Source organism: Littorina saxatilis, linkage group LG12 (assembly GCF_037325665.1).
Source record: "Littorina saxatilis isolate snail1 linkage group LG12, US_GU_Lsax_2.0, whole genome shotgun sequence".
NCBI classification, from domain to species: Eukaryota; Metazoa; Mollusca; class Gastropoda; order Littorinimorpha; family Littorinidae; genus Littorina; species Littorina saxatilis.
In genome coordinates, this window is record NC_090256.1 from 2,252,251 (window position 1) to 2,272,250 (window position 20,000).

At 42.4% G+C, this 20,000-nt stretch overlaps 2 protein-coding genes and 1 long non-coding RNA gene across 3 annotated transcripts in view; 1 reads left to right on the forward strand and 2 right to left on the reverse strand.

Moving 5' to 3' along the window:
• Positions 1 to 86: 86 nt before the first annotated feature.
• Positions 87 to 3,439, forward strand: LOC138983262 (5-hydroxytryptamine receptor 3A-like). Its single transcript, XM_070356689.1, has 2 exons — positions 87 to 361; positions 2,578 to 3,439. The coding sequence occupies exons 1-2, from the start codon at positions 88 to 90 to the stop codon at positions 3,126 to 3,128; spliced, it is 825 nt and encodes a 274-aa protein (XP_070212790.1). The 5' UTR covers position 87; the 3' UTR covers positions 3,129 to 3,439.
• Positions 3,440 to 7,476: 4,037 nt separating this feature from the next.
• LOC138981039 (uncharacterized) lies at positions 7,477 to 9,638 on the reverse strand. The gene is made up of 3 exons (XR_011460542.1): positions 9,244 to 9,638; positions 8,505 to 8,562; positions 7,477 to 8,162 (listed from the first exon to the last, which is right to left on the reverse strand). It is a non-coding gene; the product is annotated as an uncharacterized lncRNA (long non-coding RNA).
• A 1,359-nt stretch (positions 9,639 to 10,997) lies between these two features.
• The window catches only part of LOC138981038 (neuronal acetylcholine receptor subunit beta-3-like), a 22,429-nt gene continuing 13,426 nt past the window's right edge, over positions 10,998 to 20,000 (reverse strand). Inside the window, exons 3-5 of the mRNA XM_070353837.1 lie at positions 19,951 to 20,000; positions 16,674 to 16,962; positions 10,998 to 13,506 (exon numbers count right to left, since the gene is read on the reverse strand). The exon at positions 19,951 to 20,000 is cut by the window's right edge and continues 202 nt beyond it. Coding sequence (XP_070209938.1) covers positions 12,956 to 13,506; positions 16,674 to 16,962; positions 19,951 to 20,000 — 890 coding nt within the window. The 3' untranslated portion in view covers positions 10,998 to 12,955. The remainder of the gene's footprint in view (positions 13,507 to 16,673; positions 16,963 to 19,950) is intronic.

Here is a 20,000-nt window from a genome sequence, read left to right on the forward strand (position 1 = left end):
TAAAGACGAACAATATCCTGACTTAACCACATGACAATGACAACACAGCTGTTGTGTTTCTTGTTTTTTTAGACGTGCGAATGGAAGATGTTCGTCTGGGGAGCTGACCTCAGTTCCACAGACCTGCGACCGTTGCTCCCCACCATCGACTTTGATACCTACGTGGTCAACGGGGAATGGGAGGTTCTGAGCACAAAAGCCTGGAGGCAGGTGGAGGGAAACGACGCAGGTAACATCACCAACCTCTATTACCAGATCGTCATCCGGAGGAGGCCCAGTCTGCTGGCCCTGACGGTCTTACTGCCCGTGGTGGTCTTGGCGCTCGTCAACATATTCGTCTTCACCGTTCCTTCTGAGGCGGGTGAGTATAGATGTGTTGTTGCTGAGAGTCCTTCTTTGTTACGTTTTGGGTGTGTGGAGTATTTCAGGTGGTGGCAGTGGTGGTGACGGGGGTTAGGTAAGTACAAATAGTCAAGTATGTTGGCAAAATACTCTGAAAGTTTCAGAACAATGAACCACGTCTTTGCTGATATAGGCTTACAACGCTTTTTGGCATGATACCCCTAGCTACAAATTGACGCAAAAACCCAATGTTTGACCACTCATGCGATCGACACGTGCATCAGTCGGCATAGTATAGCATACGAAATAATTATGTAAGCTAGAATACAGAATACAGAATACAGAATACAGTATTTATTGAGCCAAGTGACATTAAAAAACATTTAAAGCACAAGGAATTTCGCGTAGTGTTGGTAAAATCACGCACACCCACACACACACTGACACACACACGCCCACACATACACTGACATACACACCAACACACACACGCCCACACTACAGCAGTCACGATCACACCATCACACGCAGGGCAGACATGAGGTAAAACAAATGACAATCGTGCTAGTATTTCGGATGAGACGAAAAACCGAGGTCCCTTCGTGTACACTACATTGGGGGTGCACGTTAAAGATCCCACGATTGACAAAAGGATCTTTCCTGGCAAAATTGTATAGGCATAGCTAAAAATGTCCACCAAATACCCGTGTGACTTGGAATAATAGGCCGTGCAAAGTAGGATATGCGCCGAAATGGCTGCGATCTGCTGGCCGATGTGAATGCGTGATGTATTGTGTAAAAAATTCCATCTCACACGGCATAAATAAATCCCTGCGCCTTGAATATGTGCGCGATATAAATTGCATAAAAATGAAATAAAAAATAAAAAAATCCCTGTGCATAGAACTGTACCCACGGAATACGCGCGATATAAGCCTCATATTGATTGATTGATTGAATCAAGTTGCAGGCTTGGCCACCATACCATTATTATATGATCTTTCTGGTTGAGTTCACATCACAATCAAGTTGCAGGCTTGGCCACCGTACCATTGTTATATGATCTTTCTGGTTGAGTTCACATCACAATCAAGTTGCAGGCTTGGCCACCGTACCATTGTTATATGATCTTTCTGGTTGAGTTCACATCACAATCAAGTTGCAGGCTTGGCCACCGTACCATTATTATATGATCTTTCTGGTTGAGTTCACATCAAGTTGCAGGCTTGGCCACCGTACCATTGTTATATGATCTTTCTGGTTGAGTTCACATCACAATCAAGTTGCAGGCTTGGCCACCGTACCATTGGTATATGATCTTTCTGGTTGAGTTCACATCACAACGGCAGCAACAATTTCCTTTTTACATTTAGTCAAGTTTTGACTGAATGTTTTAACATAGACGGGGGAATCGAGACGAGGGTATGGTGTATGTGCGTCTGTGTTTGTGTGCGTGTGCGTGCGTGTGTGTGTGTGTGTGTGTGTGTGTGTGTAGAACGATTCAGAGAAAACTACTGGACCGATCTTCATGAATCCTTACATGAGAGTTCCTGAGTATGATACCCCCACACTTTGTTTTCTTTTTTTTGGATAACTGTCTTTGATGACGTCATATCCGGCTTTTTGTGAAAGTTGAGGCTGCACTGTCACTCCCTCTTTTTCAACCAAATTGATTAAAATTTTGGTTAAGCAATCTTCGACGAAGGCCGGACTATCGGAATGCATTTCAGCTTGGAAGCTTAAAAATTAGTGAATTAGTTTGCTCATTAAAGTTGTCATTAAAATCGTATTTTCAGAAGCAGATTAAAAAATGATTGCATTGTAATCCCTTATCTTCTCCTGAATTAAAAAATATATAGATATGTCATGTTAACTCTTAATATGTGCTCAGAATGAAAGAAAATAGGTTCAGTAAGTACTACGGACGCCTGCTTCGCTGAGGCGAGCGTGACCCGTCTCGGTCTTCGGTGTGGTTAGCCGAGACTATCTGAATGTAGTCTCGGCGATGACTAGTTTGTGGTGTTGATCTTGACTAATATCGCTTTACGCGACTTGTTGTTTTTAACAGAAACGAGGTATCCTATATGTTGATGTAATGTTGATCTTATGGCATACTTGTTTTGACAAATGCTTTCATATCCTGGGACTTTTTGCATCTCTTTTAATTCCCGCTGCGTCGGATTCTTCATTTTGAGATCATTTTAATTTTTTCCATATCTCTTCTATGAATTTCAGGCGAACGACTGGCCTACTCCATGACGTCACTTCTGTCGTTCGGAGTGTTCATGAGCTTCATCCTGGACTACATGCCCTCGTCGACAGAGAACCTGTCCATCATAGCCGTCAACCTTTCTTCTCTACTGATGCTGTCCGCTGTGCACGTGCTGCTGTGCATCCTGTCCCTGCGTCTCTTCCACCGCGACAACGTCAAGCACCCCGTCTCCCCAACACTGCACAGCCTCATCATATGCCTGGAGATGCTGCTGTGCCTCGACCCGCCTGTCAAGAACAAGGTCTCCGACATCAGCGATATGTCGTTGTTCGAAAATGCCACTGTAGGCCACAATGACGCCGCCCAAAGCAAGGGAGTGAAGGGTAAGCTCGACAAGTGGGCCATGACCCGGAAGCAGAAGCAGGCGGCGTACAGTGACCCCAAGGAGATGACGTGGCGAAGGGTGAGCCGCTCATTGGACAAGCTGCTCTTCCGCTTCTTCCTCTGCCTCCTGCTCGCCTCTAACGGTGGCGTCTGGACCGTCATGATCAACAACTACTACCACTACAGCTAAAGGCTTTTCGCTTTTAATATTCAGCCACGTGGAATTGTGTCTTGTACAAGATTGGGCAGCGTATTAACCAAACATGTCCTTGTAATTGGCAATTGCTACCATTTGAGGAAGATTTGATTTGAGTTTCGTCATCATCTAAATTGTCCAGGCGCGTTGCCGATCATTCCCTTTTCCACCTTAGGACTGTCATCTAAACAGAAAGTTCCGGTATTCTTTAGGTAGTGACTGGCCTAGCGATATTTGATGCACCCATTTGCAACACGAGTGACATTCTTGATTATCAACTTTGTCCCGATTGAAAACATAGGTAGCTAGGCCTACTTGAAGTTTTGCGAGCTGTGTTGCCTGGTAAAGAATTGGATTTTACACGGAATGTTTTTCATGCACGGTACGAAAAATTTTTTGACCAGGTATAGATGCAAACTTTGACAGGCATGCGTGTACCTCATCCACGTCGACGAAACTAGAATCGCGTGTTGTTCGTTGTTGTTTATATCTATATATAAATGATATTGAACGACTAATGGACCTATGATCGAAATAGGTTTGTGTGAAAATATCCAATGTTAATCCCCGAATTCCCTCACGTGTCTATCAGAATAGCAATATATACATACTAGAGGAATACCCGGCTTCGCCGGGGTGAATCGCGAGACAGAGACAGACAGCGTGGCGGTTCACCACAATCACCTTTGAAGGCGAAGTCCTGTCAAACGGGATTGAGAATTTTAGAGCTTATTTCTTAGCCCTATATTATCTGTTGTGGCTACTCAAATGCCAGAACATACAGACAAACAAAAGCAGCTCGACCCCATCACAAACAGAACTCTATAATCCACAGGTGTTGCCCACACACACACACAAACACACACACACACACACACACAGAGAAGCCGTATATATAGAGATAGGTGACAGTGTATTTTTCGCGTGGCTATAAATTGATTCGACCTTTTCACTTTGACAGTAAGAACAACTTACGGGTGCAAGGGAAGCGTTCTGGACAGCGCAGTGACATTCTAAAAATAGTAACGTAGAAACGGGAATATGGATTGAAGCCACACGAAGGAAGGGAGATAAACGCAAAACACTGGAGAAGATAAGGAAGAGTTACTGGGAATGGTGAAATGAACAGAAAAACCAAAATCGGTTCAGCCCTGCGCGCTCAGAGCACGTGTTGAAATATCTCATCGATGATATTGTGTCCGGGGTGTAGCTGAATACGGTGTCCAAATTTGAAAAAGATCCACCGAGAACTTTGGCGTTGTGATGTGGTCTAGCGGCTTTGGTGTGTCGGTATGGGGGCCCGGGTAGGTGAGGTGGAACCAAAATCGGTTCAGCGCTGCGCGCTGAGAGCACGTGTTAAAATATCTCATCAATGAGGTTGTGTCCGGGTTGTAGCTGAATACGGTGTCCAAATTTGAAAAAGATCCACCGAGAACTTTGGCCGTGCATCGCGAACAGACAGACAGACAGACAGGCAGACAGACAGACAGACAGACACTAGTCGTATATATATATACATATACGCACGTCACACGTTAAAAAACAGAACACAGTTTGTTGGTTTCTTATAAAGCTGACATACTGGTTTTTGGTATTGCTTTCTTGATAATGAGTTTTGCCCACAGTAATGTGTATATGTGATATCAGATGAACCAGAAGTACATTAAACTAGAAGTGTTCAACTATCCTTACTATCAGTCGACACGCGGTCATACATATGCCCTTTGACCTTTTCGTGGGGGTATCCCGTACTAATAATAGAATACGGGATTCTGGGAAAGCTGTTCAAGGGCACTTACCCACTATATTCGATTTTTAATACACGTCTCAAAATCTTTGGAATAAATCAAACAGAACAGAATACAAGAAAATATAGTTCAGAAAAAAAAATAAAGAGAAAAATTGAGAATAAAGTTTTACAAAAGGCTTGGCCTGTTCGGGACTCGAACTCAAGACCGCCAGCACTGGAGGCAAACGTACTACCACCTTGCCAACCAGGCACACGATACCCAGGCGTGAAAATTAAAACTTGAACTGCAACCATACCTTGTAAAACAACTTGATTCTATTGGGTTATTTAAAAAACGTATTAGTTCTGATGATTCTGTTGTTCCCTCGTATAGATACACATCTGATCGAAAATCAGAAATTATCCATTGCAGACTGAGATTGAGGATCAGCAATCTAAATAGTGATCTATTCGACAGACATTTAATTACCGACCCGTCATGCACTTGTGGTTATCCTGTTGAAAATGCGGAGCACTATATTTTTCATTGCCCCTTATCTCTTCAAATACGTGAAGTCACCTTGTCAACACTGCCCAACTATGATTTGCTAACCGCTGATGATTTTCTGTATGGCAATAGAGACAAGTCAGACAGCGAAAATGCATTGATATTTGACCAGTTATTCAGGTTTATCTTATTAAGCAAACGTTTTGAATAATGAATGCATTTATCTCATCCATGTTCGAAACGACCATGTGCAGTACTGTTTACATTTCCTTGTTCTGGTAGTATTCTATTTTCAACCATGTGGAAGTCATTGTGTGCGTGTGTTTGCGAGTGAGTGTGCGAGCGCGTGTGAGTACTGTTGTTAGTTTATCATTGGGTTTTTTTTCCTTGTTTTTTTTCCTTTTATTGTTACATGCTTGTCTACCATAATTTACCATTATCATTTTGACATTATTTCAAATTTGTTATATTAAAATCGTCCGCCAAATTTCATTTGCTTTTAAGAGTACGCTCATAAGCCTAGCTTGTTGTGCTCCATGTTCCTTATTTCATGTATGCGGTAATAGCATGGGTAATAGTACCAATGGAATTTATTGAATAAACTTGTTTTTAAACCAACCATACCTTGTACATGCCCGGGTTTTCGAGTCGACAAAGTGTCGACTCGTCGGTTGTATTAGTGTTTTGTACGTTTTCTTGATCTCATCATTACATGTAGTCGCGGTGTTATTTATAGGGCATTACATTTTAACAAAAACCGATGTTACGTAGCCAGTTGGTCGCTATCAGCGTGGGTTCGATCCCCACGTTCGGCGAGAGATTTATTTCTCGGAGTCAACTTTGTGCAGACTCTCTTCGGTGTCCGAACACCCCCGTGTGCACACATGCGCACGAAAAAGATCCCACGTTCACAGCGAAAGTCTCAGGGCTTGGAAAACACGAAGACACGCATGCATCATCTCTCGTCTCTGATTATCATGATCGTATCTCGATACTTTGACGAGACAAACCCAATGCTGGTGTGTCGAAGAAGACAGCCACAGCGGGCTTGTTCGAATCAAAGTATCACACCATATCTTCAGCGTATTACCAATACCTGTCCCAATATAGACCAGTTGGTCTAAGAGGACGTTAAACCCTAATAGTCAGTCAGTCCCTTGTCTGTCTGTACCAGGTAGGATCTCGGCGCGACCATCTTCGTCACCTCGCCAGGCAGCTTCCATCCTTTCTCACCATCGTGTTTGATGAGAACTGAAGTGTGTGTGTTCTCTCTGAGATGCATACTTCTGAAGTTTAATACATAAAAACGAAATTTTGTGAACTGAAATGCTTTGAATTTTGTAAAACTAAAACAACACTTAGTCTCACCACACACACACACACACACACACACACACACACACACACACACACACACACACCACACATACACACTAATTTACATACACACACACACACACAAGCACACAAACGCACACACACACACACAATCATTTACATACGCACACACGCACACACACTCTCTCTCTCTCTCTCTCTCTCTCTCTCTCTCTCTCTCTCTCCCACACACTCTCTCTCACACACACACACACACACACACACACGCGCACACACACACACACACACACACACACTCATTTACACACACACGCACTCACTAACACTAACACATTTATTTTTGTTGACCAAGCAATATCCATGTCTCCGTGTTGGCAATTTGGCTTCACGCCGATATTAATAAAAAAAACGCTCGCGCTGGACCCGAGTACTCTTCAGACTGGCTCGCTCCCCCAGTATGAAAGTTTTTGTCTTGTGCACGTTTAAGACCAAGTGATTGCTCTGTGTGAATTACAGGCATTCCCTTTGCTATATAACTACATTGCATGCGAGCCGAGGATGTGCGTGGTGACTGGCCTTTCTCTTTTATTTGATCACAGTGAAAACAAGGAACTTAGTCGATAAATATCGACAGGGGGCGGACAAATGGTTTACATGTGAAATGTGTGTACATGGGTGTGGGTCTGAAACAAACAAACAAACAAACAAACCATGTGAACCCCCCTCCCCCCCCCCCCTCCCACCGCTCGCGGGCTGAACGACTGACGTCACATGTCGCTTCGGTCTTTTCCAGAAGAACACCGCGTGTACATAATACACAATTCGATCGCGTAGCACTGCCAATGCCCTTTTCCGCAACGAAAACCGTGCTGCTGTTTCTTGTGTGTTAAATCTGAAAGCAATATAAGTGAACGAACAATTGAAAACTGATATCACGTTACTAAACTCCCAAAAGTAATAAATTACTTCTGACTGCGGTACACAATAGGGGGGGTGGTCCACTGTATATATATGTATACAATAATAGATTTTTATTAGTCCATATCTTGGGATAATTCCCTGCCTCGTATAACTTTAAAAGAAAGGCAAACACACACACCATTGTATCCAAAAAGAACACTTGCACATTGACAAGCTTCATATTGATTGATTGAAGTCTGGAATGTGTACGCGAATGATCAACAATAATTACACGTATGCCATACAGGGAGCACTGCTTACTATAGATGACAGCTTATTCTCAGCGTAACTGAATAACTTGAAATTTAAACTTGAAATTGTTTTACATTATAAGCAAAAGTGAAAACACTACTCCAACAAAATTGTATTCATTCATACAGTGTTTCTCTAAACACTTACAGTCCAAGGTTTTAACATGGCTTCACAGATCAGCTGACAGGCATTCATTTTCTGCAATCTCACTGCACACCTCTTCCAAAAGTGGAACTGTCACCTGTTGACATTTAAAAACACATGTAAATGTACACACAGTGACACAATAAAAAATCATGCGTAATGAGAATTATCCAAAAATATTATATGATGCACTGGTGTCAAATGTGTTATGGTATTTTATGTTATCACAGAATCTAAGTCTTGAAAAATACACATGTTCACACAAAAATATGGCAAATACCACATGAGACTGAAATATACACAAATCTGCAGTAACTTGACTGAGAAATCACAAGCGGGTGTAGTTGTAGGCATCACAATCACAAGACAAACAAATTCTGCCTTTATGTTTAATATTTTTTAACAATAAATGTTGCAAATGTAACGAATAACTTCTCACCTTTTGTGAAATAGTACTTTGAGCTTGACACACTTCTGACAAAAGTGGTGCTTGCTTCCTGAAACAAAATTATTCAATGATGAAAAGAACTGAATGTGGCAGTGTTCAAAGTGATATTCAAACTTGTATGTAACTATCAGTACCTATACTGTAAAACGAGAAGGCTATTGGCATGCTCGTCAATCAGTATGTGTCATTCAGTGTTTTGTGCTGTAACAATGAAATGCAATCAATGCAAGTTCGTGCAGTCTAGAAATAAATACAACAATAATTTCAATTGAAACCACAAACTAGTCAAATAAATTGTTAGTTGGACAAAGAGATGCTTATTAACCCAGGGAAATAACAGGATTTCTTAGCAAAACTTTCCCAACCCATTTACCTGATTCAGTCCGGCTTTTCTGCTTTTAACACTTACTTTCAGTTTCACTAGAATATATCACAACTACAAGAATAACAATGGAACAGGAATGAGATTTTGTTTTGTTTTTGTAAACTACATCAGGATTTAACTAGTTTGGAAGCTCTGCTTACATACAAAATACAGACAGTGACGTTCAATCGTGGTGGCTGATCATTCAGTGCACTGACTGAGACGGACGATTCGATTTGATCGCTTCACCACGCCTTTCCAACTATGTGCTCCCATACAGTTTTGGTAGATACATGCTTGTGCAAGTATGTTATTAGTATTACCAATATGAATCTTATTTTCCTTTCGATGGTCAGTTTTACTCACCTCTGTAACGGCAGTCACCTCTGCGAATGCTGTCGAAGAATCTAACCGAAAGTAAACATTCTGGGAATCTACGCGCATCGGCCTTGACGCAAGTCAATGAGCGCGGCGCGGCGCGGCGAAGTTGACCTCAATCTTCCCGCACCGTAGACCAGATTAGTAGGTGCTTGATTTTGGTATTTTGATTTTACATAACATTAAACCTTTCTTGGGGTTCATGGTCATGGCAACAGCCATAATAATATTATATCATGTATAATATTACATTTCAGCATATTTGAATTACATGTCATCATACCAAACTGTCATACATTTTTATTCCCACATCATTCTGATTGATCACAACCAAACCTACTATCAGTGGACACATCCAAATGTAAGCGCCTGTTCTTGACAACTTTTAATCGATCTAAAAATAGCAACTTGCTGGGTTCTTTGCCGCCAACAGACACTGTTTGGCCTGTAGGTAAAATGTACAATGTATTTTCTGATTTGTGCACAAAAGCTTTTTTTCTTTTTTCTTTTTTTTTAACATAACAATGTTTAATGTCACTGTATGTTTAAAAGACCATGGTCATATTTGTAAAAAAAATGTTAAATTAGAAAATAAATAACATTTTGGTTCATGATTTTTCCTACACCTGTGCTGAAAATAAGAAATAAAAATGTCGGTATATAAGTCGCTCAAATACAACTAGGTATGAATGGCTCGGTTTGAGTTTGTTGCAGTTGACCCTGCACAATGCGACCTATCATGTTTTTGCGATTTTGCCGTCACCCCTCCCATAGGGTGACGTATTTCACAACTTCCTGTGTTACACAAACTCTGTGGTGACCAAATTTGCCTTCACTCCTCCCATAGGGTGACGGATTTCACAACTTTCTACAGATGAAACAATGTTGCCTCCACCCCTCCCATAGGGTGACGGATGTCACAACTTCCTGTGTACACAAACTGATGACGTATTTCACAACAAAATGGCGCTGCCCATGGTCAACCTCGAAACTATCCGTATAGAATGGGGGCGTCCTCGCCCCCATAATAAATATACTGCCGACCCTCTTGATAACTGGTGAACTGGTGGCCCACGAAGTTTTTTTTACTGTCCTGGCTCGCGGATTCTTGCATTTATCACGCCCCAGGTAGTTTTACCAAATTCTTTAATGTAAAGTGAAGGTAAAAGACTGAAACATATGTAAACAAAGGAAACCATAAGAAAAAATACAAATTAATATGAAAAGAATCAAAACACAAAATCGCGACCTCTAAACCACCGCAGTCGCGACCGAGCAACCAACGCTTGGTAGAAAATGGGGTACACAAAAAATCAAATTATTCAAACACACAAAGCGCAAAGCCTGGCAAATCGTCTCGCATGCGATACGCATGCTTTTTACGACGCTATATTTTTCGTCACTGTGTGACGCGTTTGGCTGTTCTATCAGCTCAATGGCTGGCTGTTGCTCCGTCTGAATTTGTCCCATCGCCAAGTCGTTTTTGTGGTTTATTTCGCATTTAGGTCCCAGGTAACATTATGAAGTTTTAATACGATCAATCGGACCTATTATCAAGTTAGTGTATCAACTTTTGAACGAACTGCGCCCAGTAGTTTCCCAGCAATAAGCTGTTAAGTGGAGAAAGACACACACACACACACACACACACACACAATTAAAGTCTGCTGAGCCCAAGTACTAGCGTACTCGGGGACACATGTTTCTCTACCTGACAAAGCCAACAAAAACACACAAATCGGTATGCTCTATGAATTCTGGATATTATGAAATGAGCAGAGATTGCAATGCAGCCTCTAGTTGTTACGTTGAAATTGAAAGCACAACAGGCATGCAGACAGACGGACAGAGAGAGAGACAGATACGCGCACGCATGCGCGCACGCATGCACGCACGCACGCTCGCACACCCACATATACACACGCACGCACGCACGCACGCACGCACGCACGCACGCACGCACTCACACACAGCAGAAACACATATCCCCTTCACACATGCGCCTGTGTAAAGGGAGGCGAGAAGCGCTTGACCCTTGTTTGACCAACCGGTCTGACCAAGCCAAGCAGGCGAACACAGGCTGCAATGATGGAAAGACAAATAGTTTCTTTCTTTATTTGGTGTTTAACGTCGTTTTCAACCACGGAGGTTATATCGCGACGAGGGAAAGGGGGGAGATGGGATAGGGGAAAGGGGGGGGGGAGATGGGATAGAGCCACTTGTTAAGTGTTTCTTGTTCACAAAAGCACTAATCAAAAAATTGCTCCAGGGGCTTGCAACGTAGTACAATATATGACCTTACTGGGAGAATGCAAGTTTCCAGTACAAAGGACTTAACATTTCTTACATACTGCTTGACTAAAATCTTTACAAACATTGACTATATTCTATACAAGAACCACTCAACAAGGGTAAAAAGAGAAACAGAATCCGTTAGTCGCCTCATACGACATGCGGGGTGCAGAGAAATAAGGATGTGGAAAAGAAGACTTTTGGTAAGTGAAATAAAGGTGATGGATCCAGTCAGGTAGAAATAAGACAACAAGAAAAGAATTGGAAAACTGCAGGGAATAGTAGGGAGAGTTTTCTTGGAAGGAAATATAGGTGAAAGGACTGGTAAGACAGAAATAAGACAAAAGAAGAGAAGAAACAGAACCGTTAGTCGCCTCTTACGACATGCTGGGTAGCATCGGGTAAATTCTTTCTAGTCCCAACCAATATGGGACTCCCCCTAACCCGCGGGGGGTAGAGAAATAGTGATATAATCACATATACAGAGCCACACAACACATTACTATAGGCAAAACTCATTAGCAAGAAAGCAATACCAAAAAACAATATGTCAGCTTTATAAGAAACCAAGAAACTGTGTTCTACCATTGATTTTCAACGTGTGACGTGCGTATATTAGTATGTATGTATTAATTGCTGATAGACACGTCGGGGAATTCGGAGGTTAACATTGGATATTCTCAAACAATCCTATTTCGATCTTCAGTTCATATTTCTTGGGAAGTCGTTCAATATCATTTATATATACAACAACGAACAACCCGCGATTATGGTTTCATCGACGTGGATGAAGTACACGCATACCTGTCCAGGTTTGCTTCTGTGACTGGTCAACATTTTTTTCTTACCGTACAAGAAAAAAAATTACGTGTAAAATCCAATTCTTTACCAGGCAACACACCTTGCAAAATTGAAGTAGGCGTAGCTGCACCTATATTTACAATCGGGACAAAATTGATAATCAAGAATGTCACTCGTGTTGCAAATGGGTGCATCAAACCTCTCTAAAAAGAACACCGGAACTTTCGTTTAAGGTGACTGTCCTAAGGTGGACAAAGAAAAATGATCGGCAACGCGCCTAGACAATTAGGATGATGACAACATACACATAAAATGGTCCTCAATGGCAGCAATGGCCAAATATAAGGACATGTTTGCTTGAGACGCTACCCACTCTTGTGCAAGACGCCATTCCATGTAGTTGATTATTAACAGCGAAAAGCCTTTATGGGCAGAATATACCTGCGCAGTTTCTGCGGCATAGACGATGCACTTAATATTATTTATGCCGCGATAGGGATTATGACGAGTACTTGGCCTGTTTTCCTTTCATGCAACGTGTAGCGGGCTGGAATAATCTGCAGTGCGTCGTCGGTCCTGCTGCAGTTACATATGTGAGCGGAACCCCTTAGCTGTAGTGGTAGAAGTTGTTGACCATGACGGTCCAGACGCCACCGTTAACGGCGAGCAGGAGGCAGAGGAAGAAGCGGAAGAGCAGCTTGTCCAGTGAGCGGCTCACCCTTCGCCACGTCATCTCCTTGGGGTCACTGTACGCCGCCTGCTTCTGCTTCCGGGTCATGGCCCACTTGTCGAGCTTACCCTTCACTCCCTTGCTTTGGGCGGCGTCATTGTGACCGACAGTGTCGGTTTCGAACAACGTCATATCGCTGATGTCGGAGACCTTGTTCTTGACAGGCGGGTCGAGGCACAGCAGCATCTCCAAGCATATGATGAGGCTGTGCAGTGTCGGGGGGACGGGGTGCTTGACGTTGTCGCGGTGGAAGAGACGCAGGGACAGGATGCACAGCAGCACGTGCACAGCGGACAGCACCAGCAGACAGGACAGGTTGACGGCTATGATGGACAGGTTCTCTGTCGACGAGGGCATGTAGTCCAGGATGAAGCTCATGAACACTCCGAACGACAGCAGTGACGTCATGGAGTAGGCTAGTCGTTCGCCTGAAATTCATAGAAGAGATAATGAGCATGCGAACATCGCAATTTTTATGTTAAAAGATGTGGTAAAACTGAAAATTATTATCAAATAAAGAATTCGATGAAGCTTGAACGAAACAAGATGCAAACCGTTCGAGAATATCAGAACATTTATCAAAACAAGTTCGTCATACAAAATGAAAATGACATCGCCATTATGATACGCGGCGTTGATTGTTGTCGTTGTGATGGGATTTCTCAAACATCTCCTGTTCATTTCTCTCATCTTTTGACTGTGTACACACCGTCCAGACAGCTTCGCTCCTCTACTGATACCCGACTTTTTCGCATCCCCCATGTTAGAACTAACACTTTTGGTCACAGGTCCTTCTGTGCTGCCCCTAAACAATGGGGCTCCCTCCCCCATAACATTCACCACATAAACTCAACCCCCGTCTTTAAAACCGCTTTGAAAACCCACCTGTTGAAAATCTATCTGGAGTAATAGACAACAATCTACCTGTCCTGTTCAAAGATATGGCTGTACATGATGTGTGTTGTGTCACAGTGGCACAGTGTGTGTGTGTGTGTGTGTGTGTGTGTGTGTGTGTGTGTGTGTGTGTGTGTGTGTGTGTGTGTGTGTGTGTGTGTGTGTGTGTGTGTGTGTGTGTGTGTGCGTGTGTGCGTGTGTGTGTGTTTTTAAGTTGATATTTGTCATTGTACATGATTTATTGTGAGTTGTGCATCTATTGCATGGTATTGTCCATTAGGGGAGAATGTGTTGTAAGTTTATTGTTACGTTATTTTTGTTAGAATGTATATGTATTTGATGTTTAAATAGTATGGGTTTTATTCATAGTTAATATGTAAAGCGCGGAGAGCACAGTTCACTGTGGTTCGCGCTATATTAGCTCTCAGTATTATTATTTAAGCTATTGAGACATCCCAGTGCACTAAGGGATTTATAGAGCAAATCGAGAAAATTCATTATTGAACGAAGCGCATAGCGCTGAGTTCAATAATTATTTTCGAGATTTGCTCTATAAATCCCTTAGTGCACTGGGATTGTTTCAATAACGATATTGTCAGTACCGCCATAGAAAAAAGAAGATTCCAAACGCACACTTTGCTACGCGCATTTGAATAGGCATAACTGTGTGGTCAGGTCGTGTACAGTAAGATCTACTTTTGTGTGGGCCGGTGTCTCAAGTGTGTCGTGCTTTCGTCACACGCATTTTAATTTCTGTTGGTAAATTCCAGTGTAGTGTTAAAGCTGAACAGTGATGATCTTTCAGAGAGACCTCATTTGAACTCTGAGAAAGGACTCTGCTCTTCATTATTTGCGATTCGAAACCTTCAGTCGAGCGTCGATGGATTGACTGTGCGGAGTGACTCCCCTTGAATTGACTACCCCACGAAGGACTCGACTGTTCGCACATTTTCAAAATGAATGTGGCATATATCTCGTGTTGTATCTTCACTCATCGGGGAGTCTGATACTAAATATGAACGGTAAGAATGCTCTGAACCCTACACGTATTATATCCCCATCGTTTTTTCGTTCACATTTGCCCAACATGTTAATTTGCTGAGCGGGGTTTATGTCGTCTGCTACTGCTAGGCTAGAACAATCGAACCACTGCAGTCTGCACTGTCACTGAGTCTGCACGAATAAGGCAGGCTGGTAATAAGTCTTATAATTATATGGTAAGAACGTTCTGAACCCTACACGTTTTCGATTACGATTGTTCTTGCCTTGAAATAATAATTCGGAAACCATTCATTTACTGAACTGATGCAGTCGTATTTCAGTGTAGTCTGCTAGAGTCGAACGAATCAGTCTTCCAAATGCTGTGTACGTTATCGGAATAACACTTGTGTTTTCTGTTAGCCGCTGGGAATTGTATACTAACTCATCATTTGGAAATGTGGATGATAAGCTACATGCCACTAACACGGCATATTATGAGAAGAATCTATGCAAGTCGGCGAAAATGAGATGAAACACAGCGGCTTCTAGTTTTAGATCACTGGCACTGGCACAGGCACATGCAATCTGTCAGAAAAAAAACTACTTCTGCTTTAATTGAGAAGCAGGGAATTTATGGTCATTTGGTATTGTGGAGAATATAAGCTACATGTCATTAATTAATTTTGAGGATGAGAGTACAGTCTCGCTTTGGCAAAGGGCGTAAGAATACGCTCTGTGGAAAAGTTAGCGCACTCCAAGAGTGCGCTAACAGATTTAAGCGCATCGCCATTAGCCAATCAACTGGTTCACATCAGTCATGTGACACCAGTACTTACTGACAATTATTATTATTATTATTATTATTATTATTTCATCTAAACAGACCTCATAACAATGGCACTGTGAAAAACCAAATGAAAATAATATAAGGCAAGAAAAAACATGACTTTGACACGGAACCCACTTCTCTGTAGGTGTACGTCTCTCTCTCGTTCTATGTCTCTCTCTCTGTGTCTCTCTCTGTCTCTCTCTCTCCGTCTCTGTCTCTCTCTGTCTCTGTATCTCTCTGTCTCTCTGTCTCTCTGTCTCTGTCTCTCTCTCTCTCTCTCTCTCTCTCTCTCTCTCTCTCTCTCTCTCTCTCTCTCTCTCTCTCTCTCTCTCTCGGTTTACGTTTTTGAATCGCATGAATTTTAATTCAAGCGTAGAATGCAAAAGATTATTATTTTTTCTATCTTTGACAACACTGGTGGAGTGGCCTAGCGGTTAAGACATCGGCCCCGACATTTCGAGGCCCCGAGGCCTTGACTTCGAATACCTGCCAAGTCGTTTATTTTTTCTGCTCGATCCTTCTTGACAAGTATGCTCAGCTCTGAGAGAGCAACCCGGATGTTACCACTGCAAAATTCAAGCGTTGACTGAAGCTCTCAAGGTCATACACGCCTTATAGATGGGGTTTCGGGTAGCGTTTGCTGTACAGAATTCTGTACATGATTTTCATCCCTATCTTTTCAAACTCGTAGCCCCGGATAGTCATAAATAGACCACAGCTTTAATCCTTGTAAAATAAAGTACGTTCGTTCGTTCGTTCGATCTCTCTCTCTCTCTCTCTCTCCCTTCTCTCCTCCCTTTCTCTCTGCCTCTACCCCTACCTCCTTTTCTCCCTCCCACCCACCCACCCATCTCTCCCCCTCCCCCTCTCGCGCACATCATCCGTACCCACCCGCCTCAGAAGGAACGGTGAAGACGAATATGTTGACGAGCGCCAAGACCACCACGGGCAGTAAGACCGTCAGGGCCAGCAGACTGGGCCTCCTCCGGATGACGATCTGGTAATAGAGGTTGGTGATGTTACCTGCGTCGTTTCCCTCCACCTGCCTCCAGGCTTTTGTGCTCAGAACCTCCCATTCCCCGTTGACCACGTAGGTATCAAAGTCGATGGTGGGGAGCAACGGTCGCAGGTCTGTGGAACTGAAGTCAGCTCCCCAGATGAACATCTTCCAATCGCACTTCTGAAGAAAAGAAAAACACAACAGCTGTGTTGTCTGTGTCATATGGTCAGTAAGTATATGTTTCGTCTTTAACATTTTGTGTCTCTCCAGCAGTCATTGTTTCACGTCATAAAAAGTTTGTTTTTGTATTATGTCAAGTTTTGACTAAAATGTTTTAACATAGACTGGGAATTGAGACGAGGGCTGTGGTGTCCGTACGTGTGTGAGTGTGTATGTGTGTGCGTGTAGAGCGATTCCGAGAAAACTACAGGACCGATCTTCGTGAAACTGCACATGAGAGCTCCTGAGTATGAATTCCCCATTTTTTCGTTTTTTTGTTGATAAATGTCTTTGATGACGTCATATATCCGGCTTGTAGTGAAAGTTGAGGCAGCACTGTCACACCCTCATTTTTCGATCAAATTGATGACAATTAATGAAACTCAGTTTATTGGGCAACATTTTGATTAAAATTAAAATGTGAGTAATCGATCCAAAAATGATTTCATCTTATTCTGTATCATTACCTGAATCCAAAAATATATAGGTATGCCATGTTTATTCTTAAAGACACAGTCAGCCTACCGTAAACCATCACAGACACTGTCAGGTTTTTACACACAGTACAAACACCCTTTCGTTGAGAACATCCTAGTTGCCCTACGTAAAGAGCGAGCAATTTTCAAAGAATTTACTCTTGCGTGGCTAGGCCGGATCAGTTGGCTGATCAGACAATCGGACGACACGTTTTGGCGCTGGACCTATCTGTTAAAATCTAAATAATATAATGACAGCTTGTTACACAAAGATTCTTAAATCATTTGTCGTGGGGGTTGTCCTCGGAATGATCATTTATATATTGTTCCAAAAACACATTCATTTTGTCAACAAACTCAGAATCACGCAAAAGGCTGTCATTAAATTTCCAATACGAAGGACCTCTTACTATATGTGTTAAATTATAATGCATAATTACCATTCTGTGGTCGGTTTGTGCAACTGATTGTATTTTACAATTATTAGAACGGTTCAATACGGCATCACATGCTAAAATATAATCGAGTCTCCTCGCAATAAAAGGTGTCTTGCGAGACCACGTAAACTCTTTATCTTCTGCATGAAACAAACGCCATACATCATTCAAACCTTGTTCATTCAATAAACTCTTAAGATTGTTTACGTCTATTTCACAATGTTTTCCTCCACTTATAATGTTATTAAATGCTATTGCAAGTGTGTTCGATCAGGTTAGAACTGCTTTTTTCATGAGAAGATTTAAATCGTTGTGTAAACCATTTGAGACGGACTGGGGCTTTAAATCGTTGTGTAAACCATTTGAGACGGACTGGGGCTTTAAATCGTTGTGTAAACCATTTGAGACGGACTGGGGGTTTAAATCGTTGTGTAAACCATTTGAGACGGACTGGGGGTTTAAATCGTTGTGTAAACCATTTGAGACGGACTGGGGGTTTAAATCGTTGTGTAAACCATTTGAGACGGACTGGGGCTTTAAATCGTTGTGTAAACCATTTGAGACGGACTGGGGGTTTAAATCGTTGTGTAAACCATTTGAGACGGACTGGGGGTTTAAATCGTTGTGTAAACCATTTGAGACGGACTGGGGGTTTAAATCGTTGTGTAAACCATTTGAGACGGACTGGGGGTTTAAATCGTTGTGTAAACCATTTGAGACGGACTGGGGCTTTAAATCGTTGTGTAAACCATTTGAGACGGACTGGGGGTTTAAATCGTTGTGTAAACCATTTGAGACGGACTGGGGGTTTAAATCGTTGTGTAAACCATTTGAGACGGACTGGGGGTTTAAATCGTTGTGTAAACCATTTGAGACGGACTGGGGGTTTAAATCGTTGTGTAAACCATTTGAGACGGACTGGGGGTTTAAATCGTTGTGTAAACCATTTGAGACGGACTGGGGGTTTAAATCGTTGTGTAAACCATTTGAGACGGACTGGGGCTTTAAATCGTTGTGTAAACCATTTGAGACGGACTGGGGGTTTAAATCGTTGTGTAAACCATTTGAGACGGACTGGGGGTTTAAATCGTTGTGTAAACCATTTGAGACGGACTGGGGGTTTAAATCGTTGTGTAAACCATTTGAGACGGACTGGGGGTTTAAATCGTTGTGTAAACCATTTGAGACGGACTGGGGCTTTAAATCGTTGTGTAAACCATTTGAGACGGACTGGGGGTTTAAATCGTTGTGTAAACCATTTGAGACGGACTGGGGGTTTAAATCGTTGTGTAAACCATTTGAGACGGACTGGGGCTTTACATTGTGCTCACAACTAACGAGAATAGGTACTGGCTACGTTCGCATGCTTCGCGGAGCAGAGCGTGACCAGTCTCGGTCTTCTACTAGCCAAGTCGGCTAAATCTCGGTGATGGATGTTTTTTTATAGTTAATCTTTTAGTTCAAATCTGATATATTGACTAAATGTTTTGATATCGCTTTATGCGACTTGTTTTATAGGGAACGTTCATTCAGAATTAGAGAACAGGACATTGCGCACAGGTTTGGCTCAGAACCCGAACTTTGTCCCCCCTCTGCTTCTATCTATCTGTTAACTGGAAGGGGTGTTTATTTTTCGGTAAATGGGCGTAACAACCAAAACATAATCACCCACCAAAATTCTACCATTATTTTTTTATGTTCACTGAGACACGGCATTTAACCTCTAGATACTACACATTCAATCCAGGCCGGGTCAACTTTAAACGTGTCTTACAGTTTCCATGTCCCACCCCCATCCCTGTGTCAACACCGTGGTACGCAAAAGACTTCGGTCATTTCGCCAGAAGCGCAGGTGGCTTAATTAGTACACCTGGCTTAATTAGTACACCGAAACAGCCTAACACCTGGGTAGCTCGACTTTGTTGCTGTTTGCTTTCCAACTATGAGAAAGCGATCCCAATGACCATGCGACGGGATCATAAAGTGTGCAATGAAAGGAAGTTACATTTCGGGAACACATTGAAAGCATCACGTACCTGAATGTCGAAAGGGAAATATGTGACGTCCACTCGACAAAAAGTCTCGA

Excerpts from the sequence above, each read along its gene's own strand:
- LOC138983262 (XM_070356689.1), top strand. The coding sequence starts at position 88 with ATGTTCGTCTGGGGAGCTGACCTCAGTTCCACAGACCTGCGACCGTTG. Across the intron at positions 362-2,577 it reads CACCGTTCCTTCTGAGGCGG|GCGAACGACTGGCCTACTCC; the intron begins GTGAGTATAGAT and ends TATGAATTTCAG.